This window comes from Bombina bombina, chromosome 4, assembly GCF_027579735.1.
Source record: "Bombina bombina isolate aBomBom1 chromosome 4, aBomBom1.pri, whole genome shotgun sequence".
Lineage (NCBI taxonomy): Eukaryota > Metazoa > Chordata > Amphibia > Anura > Bombinatoridae > Bombina > Bombina bombina.
Window position 1 is genome coordinate 163,700,748 of NC_069502.1, and position 12,324 is coordinate 163,713,071.

General features: G+C 35.4%; 1 protein-coding gene across 1 annotated transcript in view; it reads right to left on the reverse strand.

Moving 5' to 3' along the window:
- Window positions 1-3,054: 3,054 nt before the first annotated feature.
- GREB1 (growth regulating estrogen receptor binding 1) overlaps window positions 3,055-12,324 on the reverse strand; it is a 264,014-nt gene continuing 254,744 nt past the window's right edge. The window contains exons 31-33 of the mRNA XM_053709674.1: window positions 7,230-7,430; window positions 5,468-5,606; window positions 3,055-3,469 (exon numbers count right to left, since the gene is read on the reverse strand). Coding sequence (XP_053565649.1) covers window positions 3,306-3,469; window positions 5,468-5,606; window positions 7,230-7,430 — 504 coding nt within the window. The 3' untranslated portion in view covers window positions 3,055-3,305. The remainder of the gene's footprint in view (window positions 3,470-5,467; window positions 5,607-7,229; window positions 7,431-12,324) is intronic.

Sequence of the window (12,324 nt, forward strand, 5' to 3'; positions counted from 1 at the left end):
TCACATCGTATCTTATTGTCTTTACTGCTAAAAGAGTGTTATCAAAACTATTGTAAACAAAAATGAATTGCTGAAATGCCATAAATGGCCATTCTCATTGACATACATGGTTTTAACCCATTCCTAACGTTAACCATAACCACTGAGCTTTACTTAAAGTGATAGTAAACTTTCCGCTTTGTATAAACAGATCCTGAATCTTAACGATATTTTAGATGGAGTTTAATTATCAGTTGTAATGAAGATACGCTTTAACTTACTTTTTAACGTAGCACTGAAATTCAAATACCTTGCACTCCAGTCGCCCACTTCAAAGGTATTTTTTTAATCTATTTTTTTGTTAGCTATGGGTCATAAACACAATGTTGTTGTTTTTTTGTAACTTTTGAAGTTGGTGGCCGGAGAACGTGGTATTTGAATTTCAGAGCTTCATTATCAGTTATAGCGCATCTTCATTACAACTTATGAATTAATCTCCATCTAAAATATCACTAACATTCCGGATCTGTTTATACAAAGGGGAAATTTACCATCACTTTAATCACTATTGTTTTCTGCACCATTTTACAGAAATGAGGTGGGTGACATTATGAACAATTCATTATGAATGAGCGAAAGCAATGCTGTTCTGGATGTGCCATTACTGGATCCATTTTACTGAATAAGCTGAACACAATGAAATGGGGAATTTTACTCACCAGAAAAAACTATATTTAGTAAATCTAGTCCAATAACAATTTTTATCTTCTGATTTATTTTCACTTTTTAATTTAACTGCTCATAATACACAGTCTGTTTCTACAACTACTTATATCTGATTGACCAGCAACCAGCAGGGAAATAAAAATAAAAATGGTCCCTTAGATGCAATGAAACAAACATTTCTTTCCAGTCTCTTCATTATGTAACCTTTTACTAAACCTCACATAGGGCCAGATTGCAAGTGGAGCGCTAAATATCGGTTGCATCGCTCCACTTTGTAATACCAGCGTACAACAATGTGCGCTGGTATTACAAGTTAATCGCAACTAGAGATGGGCGAATGTGTTTATATTCGAATTTGAATGTTAGAATGAATGTTATTGTAGAAATTCGATTTACATAATCGAATGTTGATAAGAAGAATATTCATAAAAATTCTATTATCGAATGTTATTTACAGTTTCCAAATGTGACATTTGAATTCGAATATTACATTTATAAAGCACAGTTGTAGACTACAAATACTATTTTGAATTTGAATGCTACATTTGAATTTGAATGTCACATTTAAATTTAAATATTACATTTATAAAAAAGTGTTAGACTAGAAATACTATTTCGAATTTGAATGTCACATTTGAATTCGAATGTAACATTCGAATTTGAATATTGAATTTAAACAACACAGTATTAAACTAGAAATACTATTTCGTATTTGAATGTAACATTTGAATTGGAATGTAGCATTCAAATTCGAATATTACATTTATACAACACAGTTCGAATTCGAATATTACATTTAAAAACACAGTATTAGACTAGAAATACTATTTCGAATTCAAATGTCACATTTGAATATTACGTTTCGAAATTTAATGTGATATAAAATACATAGCTAAACATTCTATTATTCGAACGAATATTTTCGAATGTATCAAAATTCCTTTTAAATTTTGAATTTTTAGAAACATTCGCCCATCCCTATTCGCAACGCGAACGCAAGTTCGTGTTCGCATTGCTAGGAAGCATTGCACTCACATGAGTATGCTTCCATCTTCTCCAATGGGAGCCTCGTTCTGTTGCTGTCACAGACGGCATCAGAACCTCGCGCAATAAACGGGGATAACTAGTGCAGCATTTTTAAATATATATGTATATGAATATATACATATATATTTAAGTGTTAATATGTGTATATACACATATTAACACATAAATATATATGTATATAAGCATATACATATATATTTACATTGCGGTCTATGGGAACACAAAGTTCCCATAGACCACAATGTAAAGGCACTTTTCAGTGCCGTTTTTTTCTAACACCCCACTCCCACCAACTTTAAAGCCCCAAACTGCCTAGTGCAGTTATTTTCATTTTAAAAAAAAGCATTTTTTTTTAATAAAAAAAATTACAATCCCATCTATTTTGAGGGCATTTGGGGCACTTTAAGAAAATTAACCAGAGATCTCATCTCTGGTTAATTTTCGGAGTGCTAATTGCAATAACCAGCCACTTGTAATGACTGGTTAATAATTTAGCGCTTCACTTGTAATCTAGCCCATAATCTTTTGTAATTGGATTCTATAGAATAACAAAGGAAATATTGAGGCTAGAAAGATGTATGGTGACTGGTGGATACATATCTATGCTAATCCTTATTGGCTCACCAATAAACACATAATGAAGGAGTCTATTAGTTTAAAAACAAATGCTTTAAAGAACTGAGCATTCTTTTGTACTCAGTAATGTCCCTTTAACTTCCCCTTTAATAACCCATAGTGTCTCCAAATTTACAACTGAAAACCTAAAATCTATAGTGAATAATTTACAGTGTTCTATTTTATGTGTAGATTTCCAACAGTTGTTATTAATTGAATACTTTAATATCTTTTATAATAATAATATCAATGACATAAACACCGTCATCTATACATTTTAAAGGGATACTAAACCCAATTCTTTTCTTTCATGATTGAGATAGAGCAAGCAATCTTAAGCAACTTTCTAATTTACTCCTATTTTCAATTTTATTATCAATATTATCTACATTGAGCCACTAATCAGCAAGCCCAACCCAGGTTCTGAACCAAAAATGGGTCAGCTCCTAAGCTTTACATTCCTGCTTTTTAAATAAAGATATCAAGAGAACGAATAGAAAGTTGTTTAAAATTGCATGCTCTATCTGAATCATGAAAGAAATCAAATTGGGTTTAGTATCCCTTTAAGTATATTCTTTAAGGGCAGATGAAACGTTTAAAATTAATAAAAAATATATGAGTACTATTACATATTGCAGGCTGAAGATTTAAGGATAAGGTGATTTGTAACAGATAAACATTAACAGATTAAAATACAAAAGGAGTTTTTTCTTTAGTGCTTAAAAATACATAGGTACAAATTAAATACAAAATATGTTTGATGCAATCAAAAATATTTTACTTCACTAACTGATGTTTAAAAACAGTGTTACATTTTCCTGTCATTTTAGAGATATTAGAAAAATAATACATATTTTTCTGTATAAACCCAGTGCATACAAAGTGACTGTGATTATTCATCAGCACCTCCCATAGTGTTCAGTTTGTGTGTCCTTGTTTTAAACATGGCGTCCTGTAAGGATGTAGAGAGGTTTGTCATCTTTAGCGTTTGCTGTTTGAAACTCATCTCGAAGCCGAAACTGCCACTCATCTTCCAATTCAAGTCGAACGACAGTTTGCCGGAGAGCATTACGGTCCTGACAGATCACGCACAAGGTAGCACCTGAATGGAATAAACAAAACCAATTTAGCTGTAATGATGATACAATCATGGTTAACCTCTTCTAGGTGGAGAATGAGTGGGAGAAGGCTTCTATTTTCCTTATGGTGCAGGCATCTCATAGTCATCCTCCAACGTGTCAGACTTATTTATGCCTAGCCATTTATGCATCTCATTAGCTCTCAGTCACATGTAGTGACATTATGCAATGGGAAACTGACACTTCTGTACTGCTCTGTATGGGGATGACATAGCCTTTAAAGGGACATTTCACTGCTGGGTACAACTACAGTATGTAACTATTCACCATGCTATTGGTGGTCTTCTTGTACCTACAGCTCTCTATAAACCTGTTCTCTTATTTTAACCCATTACACAAACCAATTGGTAAAGCTCTGTATCTTTATACTGGGCGCCACCATCTTGTAGTGCACATATTGCTGCATCCTGTGATAGAAACAGTGAGCTTTCATAGATCAGTGTTGTTACTGACTTTTTGACAGCTGTACCCTGCACTTTGGTTTAACATGCACAACAGAAAGCAGAGGCTTTATATATTTGCAGTTTTTTGTATACAGTTTAAAAGTTACATAACAAATATAGAAAAAGTCTTCAGGAATAAAAAAGAGCAATGCAGGCTCTGCGAAACATCTAGCTCCTGCTCTGTATTCTATACTTTAGTGCACAATAATCAAGAAGACAACAATATCACTGATATGTGAGTGTGCACTGCTTCATTCACAGGGTGTGAGAAAACTTAAACTCCAAGATGGCGGCGACCATTGTGAAGATGCAGAACTTCACTAACCGGAACAGGGTTAAAATAAGAGAACGGCTTAAAAAAAGCTGCAGGCACAAGATGAAAATAAACAAATAGCATGGTGAGTAGTAACAATGCTACTGTACCCAGAAGTTTAACGTCCTTTAAAGGACCATTAAACTTGACATTTCAACAACGCATAAAATGTGTCATTGTTGCAAGTGAAACATTATTGAACAAAAAACATTCATTATTAATTTTGCAGCATTTTCCTCTAAAATACATCTAAAAATTGTGCTGTTTCACTTTCTCTCAGGGAGGTTTGGGTTAATACAATTTATGTGAGCTTTTGTTTACCTTTCCCTCCCTCCCTAAGCTTCTATGGTGTCACATGCTTTAAAAAGGTGGATTATCAATTTTGCATCAATAATTGGGATAGGAAAATTATTTGTTTGCAATAGTAACTAAGTTGAATCATTGCCAAATCTATTTAAGGGAATACAAGAGGGCAAGCTACACCATTCTGCACATGTGCAAACAGAGTTTGTGCTATATCTGAATATTAGTTTGTGATTGGTTAGCAGGGGTTCTTTTGTTCTGGGGGACAGGGAAATCAGTTAAAAGAATAAACATAAAACATTACAAAAATATTCTTATATATGAAAGTTCATAATCATGTAGTTTACAATTTGTGTTTAATGTCCCTTTAATGAAGATTTTACCTCAGGCCACATAACAACTAGATGGACATATGACCTTAATTTCTTTTTTTAAAAGAAGGTAAACTGTAATTTCAAAAGAGGGATAAAACGTCCTTCTAAAAATCACAAAGAGGTTTGTTTTTTAGGGATGAATGTTATTTTGATGGAAATAAAGCTTTTTATGTTTTTATGTTTGTGGAATTTTCCACTGGTCACCAGTAAAGTTGTGTGTAACAGCCAGTGAGCAATCAGTCCCTAAGGAAAAACTGTGCACAAACCCGCACTTAATTCAAAAACTTTCATTTTAATGCAAAAAATGATAAATGTGGTCTTTCAGATCCATGATAAATGTTTTTGAGTTTCATATACTTTTAAGGCAAGATTTGTATTTAATCCATAAGTGGAATCTATGTTGGTAAATACTGTTTATGTCTCTTTTTTTTTTTTTTTTTTTTTTTTAATAAAACAAGCTTGATCAGTACTTCATCTAAGCACAGAGATCGGCAAATGCATTCATTCAACATAGGGTACTTCACTCACCTTTTAGAAACTGGAATCTTTTTAAAAAACTCGCAACCACAAAGGAATCACAGAGGTGCAGCAAAAGACCACTAAAGGTTACCCCTTGGCAGCTAACATTGACAGAGTGTGGCCGGGAACTCACGTAGCAAACAGTTATCTGAAGAAAAAAACATTTACTTCTCATTTAATATGTGTCATATCTTTAAAGTAGAACATGTTTAATTAACTCTGGATGTAATTCCATTTTTTATTTTTTTTACAGACTAGCAATATCTGCTAGTTCAATATGTACATTTTGTTGCAGCTATCAACATTAATGGAGGTTTTAGTCAATATTGGAATTATTTTTCACTTGTTTCCTAATGTCAAACTGAACTCTATATGGGGATTAGGGACAGTCGGACAAAGTTTCAATTTCCCTGTGGGAATGTGGGGAACATCTAATTCCTCTCTCAGAATGCCCCTCTTAATCACAAGATGCCCAGCGCATGTCCCCAAAAAATGCCCATTGCCGGCTGAGGATGTTAAGAATCAACCCTGGCATGAAAAGGCCCTGCAACAGTCGATTTTAACCCAAACCCAAATTCAGCATAAGAAATGCTATGGCCTATGAAGTATGATAGTATGTTGAGTGGTAAATTTTAACTCTAATACTATGGTAATGGTCAACAAGAATAGGGAACCACAAACTTGAGAAAATAAAAAAGGCAAAATTAAATGCCTAGATTAAAAGTGGAGCGCTTAAAGGGACACTGAACCCAATTTTTTTCTTTCATGATTCTGATAGAGCATGAAATTTTAAGCAACTTTCTAATTTACTCCTAATATCAAATTTTCTTAATTCTCTTTGTATCTTTATTTAAAATGCAAGAATGTTTAGATGCCGGCCCATTTTTGGTGAACAACCTGGGTTGTTCTTTGTGATTGGTGGATAAATTCATCCACCAATAAAAAAGTGCTGTCCAGAGTTCTGAACCCCCAAAAAAGCTTAGATGCATTCTTTTTCAAATAAAGATAGCAAGAGAATAAAGAAAAATTGATAATAGGAGTAAATTAGAAAGTTGCTTAAAATTGCATGCTCTATCTGAATCACGAAAGAAAAAAATTGGGTTTAGTGTCCCTTTAAGTATTAGCGATATTGTGGACATACAATTTTCAGCAAATTTCAAATGTATTTCTGTTATCCAATTATCTTCATTCTCTTGGTACCTTTTCTGAAGAAGTAGCAATGAACTACTGGGAGCTAGCTGTACACATTGGGTAAGCCAGTGACAGAAGGCATTTTTGTGCAGCCACCAATCAGCAGCTAGCTCCCAGTAGAGAATTGCTGCTCCTAAACCTACTTAGGTATTCATTTCAACAAAGGATACTAGGAGAACAAAGAAAATTAGAAAATAGAAGTAAATTGGAAAGTTGTTGTCATGCTCTATCTGAATCAATAAAGAACATTTTGGGGATTTATGTTCCTTTAAAGGAAACATAAAATGAGCACGATAAACATGCTAACAGAGCTCCCTGTGCTATCCATTAAACAAAGATGACCCGCTAAAAAAGTTTTGGCCGTTAGATGGTTGAAATATTTAGCCATCCCAGGAAATACCAGATTGTGAGTTATTTTTTGCGCAAGGTCAAACAAACGATAACACCCCCTGCTCTATGACTGTGCTCCACTTGTAATCTAGCGCTAAATATTCTAATAAAATAAGTATGAGATATAGGAAAAAAACAAAGAAATTGTAGACTTTTTCAGCAATAAATAAAATATATTTTGTACACATACCTGGGGCCCTAGGTTTAGGTAGCAGTCAACAACAAGCACTGGGTGACTGCAGTGATTCAATGATAAAGGGAAAAACCGCTGACTGTGAAACTGGAGGAATTTTTCTAAGAGCAGCTGAGCTGGGGCAGCCAGTATTGTGTGTTTGCTGTCTGGGGCGCAGATGTAGTGAGCAGGGGACACTGACAGTGACGAATCCAACACCTAGAAACAAAGTCATTGTATACATTTATATAAACCAAATCATTTATAAAAAATAGAGAATGAAAATAAATGTACTTTTCTATGTATTTTTGTATCACTTTATATTTTTTTATTAACTCTTTCTGTTAGTTCCACATACATTTTACAAAGATGTTACTTAAAGGGACACTGAACCCAAATTTGTTCTTTTATGATTCAGATAGAGCATGGAATTTTAAGCAACTTTATAATTTACTCCTATTATCAATTTTTCTTCGTTCTCTTGTTATCTGTATTTGAAAAAGAAGGCATCTATGCTTTTTTTTTTTTTTGGTTCAGAACTTTTTTATTGGTGGATGAATTTATCCACCAATCAGCAAGGACAACCCATGTTGTTCACCAAAAATGGGCCGGCATCTAAACTTACATTCTTGCATTTCAAATAAAGATACCAAGAGAATAAAGAAAATTTGATAATAGGAGTAAATTAGAAAGTTGCTTAAAATGTCATGCTCTATCTGAATCACAAAAGAAATAAATTGGGTACAGTGTCCCTTTAATCATATTACAAATAATTTTTGTATGAAAAAAAGATGAACTGCTGGGCTTTCATATATCCCAGTACAAATATCAAGACGTTTACAATTGCAAGCTCTATCTGAATCGCAACAGTTTAATTTAGGTTTACTGTCCTGAAATGCAGAGATCAGGGACATTTTAGAGATGTTGATTTCTGTGTGTGTGTGTGTGGGGGGGGGGTTAAACCACATTATTAATTTACTACTTTTATCACTTTTTCTTCGTTCTCTTTGTATCTTTTGTTGAAAAGCATGGATGTACGCTTAGGAGCCAGCCTATTTATGCAGCACGATATGGCAGCAGATTTGTAAGAATATTATCCATTTGCAAGAGAACTAGATGGCAGCAGATTTGTAAGAATGTTATCCATTTGCAAGAGCACTAGATGGCAGCAGAGTTGTAAGAATGTTATCCATTTGCAAGAGAACTAGATGGCAGCAGATTGGTAAGAATGTTATCCATTTGCAAGAGCACTAGATGGCAGCAGATTTGTAAGAATATTATCCATTTACAAGAGAACTAGATGGCAGCAGATTTGTAAGAATGTTATCCATTTGCAAGAGCACTAGATGGCAGCAGATTGGTAAGAATGTTATCCATTTGCAAGAGCACTAGATGGCAGCAGATTTGTAAGAATATTATCCATTTACAAGAGAACTAGATGGCAGCAGATTTGTAAGAATGTTATCCATTTGCAAGAGCACTAGATGGCAGCACTATTTCCTGCCATGTAGTGTTTCAGATTTTCACCTAGGTGTCTCTTCAACACAGAATATCATGAGAACAAAGCAAATTTGATAATAGAAGTAAATAAGAAACTTTTTTAAAATAGTATGCTCGGTCTATATCACAAAAACAAAATGTATGCTTACCTGATAAATGTATTTCTTTTTTGACACAATGAGTCCACGGATCATCTCAATAACTAATGGGATATTCACCTCCTGGTCAGCAGGAGGCGGCAAAGAGCACCACAGCAGAGCTGTTAAATATCACCTCCCTTCACTCCCAACCCAGTCATTCGACCGAAGTCAAGGAGAGAAAGGAAGCAACAAGGTGCAGAGGTGTCTGGAGTTTATAAACCCAACAACCTGTCTTATACAAAAAACAGGGCGGGCCGTGGACTCATCGTCTCAAAAAAAGAAATACATTTATCAGGTAAGCATAAATTTTGTTTTCTTTTTAATGATACGATGAGTCCACGGATCATCTCAATTACTAATGGGAACCAATACCCAAGCTAGAGTACACGGATGATACGGGAGGGACAAGACAGGGAACCTAAACGGAAGGCAACACTGCTTGAATAACCTTTCTCGCAAAAGCGGCCTCAGCCGAGGCAAAAGTGTCAAATTTGAAGAATTTTTAAAAAGTGTGAAGAGAGGACCAAGTTGCAGCCTTGCAAATCTGTTCCACAGAAGCTTCATTTTTGAATGCCCATGAGGAAGCAACAGCCCTCGTGGAATGAGCCGTAACTCTCTCTGGAGGCTGCCGTCCAGCAGACTCATATGCAAAACGGATGATACTCCTCAGCCAAGAAGAAAACAAAGTAGGATTAGGACACAAGGAAGGAACAACAATCTCTTGATTAATGTTCCTATCAGAAACAACCTTAGGAACAAATCCTAACTTAGTACTACCTTATCTGAATAGAAAATAATATAAGTAGACTCATACTGCAATGATGAGAGTTCCGAGATTCTACGAGCAGAAGAGATAGCAACAAGAAATAAAACTTTCCAAGATAACAACTTAACATCTAAGGAATGCATAGGCTCAAACGGAGGCCATTGCAGAATGTTGAGAACTAAATTCAAACTCCATGGAGGAGTAACTGGATTGAACACAGGCCTGATCCTAACCAAGGCCTGACAAAATGATTGGACATCTGGAACATCTGCCAGACGCTTGTGTAACAGTATAGATAAGGCAGAGATTTGACCCTTTAGGGAACTTGTCGATAATCCTTTCTCCAAACCTCAACACCTCAGCTACGCTGCTGAGGCGCCTACCTTACTGACAAACAGAAGAGAATCTGTCCGCTACGCAGCAGACGATCCTAGTCCTAGGAACGCATGTCTAGCATGGACCATGCGTTCCTAGCAAATATAGACCAACTCTTTTCCGATATGATCTCCAGACTGAGGCGCAGAGAAGTTGTGCACAGTCAGTGAGGTCCGCCCATTGTGGCCGTAGCCAAAAGCCTAATATGTCTCCCGGGGAATTTTTAACCCCACAGTAGAAAAACACCACCAGAGCCATGAATAAAACGATCTCTCCTCTTCCCCTTGTCGGTATACCAGCCCCAGTGCCTGCTAATAATGCTGTCCACAGTCCTCTCCAGACTAGGAGAGTTTATGAGGCATAATAAAGTGCCCCTTTTTTCCTGTCACTTTATAATGTGTGAAAGGTACCTATGATGTGCTTACTTCCTTCTGAGTTTTTTCTCCTGCCCCAGAAAATAAAAGTAGCACTTACCTCAAATTACTGCCTGACAGCAAGGCAGTGCACAGGTTTGAGAGGTCCTCTTCCTCACATCAACCTGTAGAAAAACAAAAGACTGAGTCATATTACTCAGACTATAGGAAATTAGGGCAGCATGAAATATGGGAGGAGCAGTGAGAATTATGTCCCACAAGTTCCCATTGCTCTAAAGCCACCACTGCTCTACTGAAGAAACTGATATGGTCTACGGCTACACCCTAGGACAAAGCAGCACAATCTTGTACTACTTTAAAAATAATAAACTCTTGATTGAAGAATCTTTTCTAACACCTCACTTTACCACTTCCTATCACTAACGTAGGCAAAGAGAATGACTGGTTTGGGAGTGAAGGGAGGTGATATTTAACAGTTCTGCTGTGGTGCTCTTTGCCGCCTCCTGCTGACCAGGAGGTTAATATCCCATTAGTAATTGAGATGATCTGTGGACTCATCGTGTCATTAAAAAGAAATAAATATTTTGGGTTTCATATCCCTTTAATATACTATGTTGCAAAGTGCCCTCTGTCTGAATCAGTTTTATTTTGATTTCCATGTTATATTACCATGGCAACATCTGCTTCTTAGTGTTACCAAGGAGAATTAATATTTTCATGAATTCACTCTCATACAATTTAAGCTGTATTAATAAAATGTATTAGTATTCATGCATGACCTCTTGATTAACAATATTTTAAATGACTGGATTAATTAATTGAATAATCAGTAGAAAATTAATATGCTTAGTGTTCTCTCCTGCTGCTATAAATCAGTATAAGATTATTTTGTAAGTATTGATAATATGGACAGTTTATGGTTGCTAAAGTAACTCTAGGTTTCTATGGAGGATAAGATCACGCATTGGCTAATATAAGAGGCCTAATAAAGTTTACTTGCTTTATTATTAGATTCAAAAAAACTTTTTATTATAGTTAAAGAGACAACAAACTCAAAATTGAATTCAATATAATTCATTGCATTTAAATTATTTATTTTTCTTGTAATTTAATCCTGAAAATTGGAGTTTCTCCAATCAACACCCTCCCCAAAGAAGCTAGAGAATTCTTAACCTAGACTCTCCACCATAGTCATTGCCTGATAGGTTCAAGGTCACATTAATATTGATTGGCCACAGCAAAAAAAGATAAGCTATACAACACTCAAGGGGCTTTTAAATGGGCATGTCCCTGGACTGCAAAATAATGAAACATTTCCTAACATAATGACAGATTGAAATGCTTTTAAGACATTTACTTTGTGCGCATAGGTTTTGCTTTATTTCTGATGCATATATAAAAATGAAGTTCATGTGACTGGAATGTGTTGAAATCTCTTAATATATTTTTGTCACCTGTTCTATAGTATATTAAATTGATGTTAAATCCAAGCACATAACAAACGCTAGGATTTACCATCACAAAAAAAAAAAGTGAGTTTAAGTGAGCAGATATGTAAAAAAAAAGGGTGCTAAACTCACCCTTTCTGTGCCGTTGCACATCACTAAACTCCAGCAGCCCATGGCACATCGCTCTTCTACCAATGAGATGACGTTTGCACCTCTGAACCAATAGCCATGCGTGTCAGCTGACAGTGTTCTGTATGCACACATTGCTATTGGTTTAGAGGTGAAAGCGGCACATCATTGGTAGAAGAGCGATGTGCGTAGGCAGCCGGAGCTGCTGAGTTTAGCAATGTGCGGCAGTACAGAAAGGGTTAGTTAAGCACCCTTTTTTACATATCTGATCACTTAAAATCCACTTTATTTTTAGTGATGGTAATTCCGAGCATTTGTTTAACGCTCAGATTAACCATCACTTTAATATAACAGTGTTGGCTGTGCAAAACTGGGGAATGA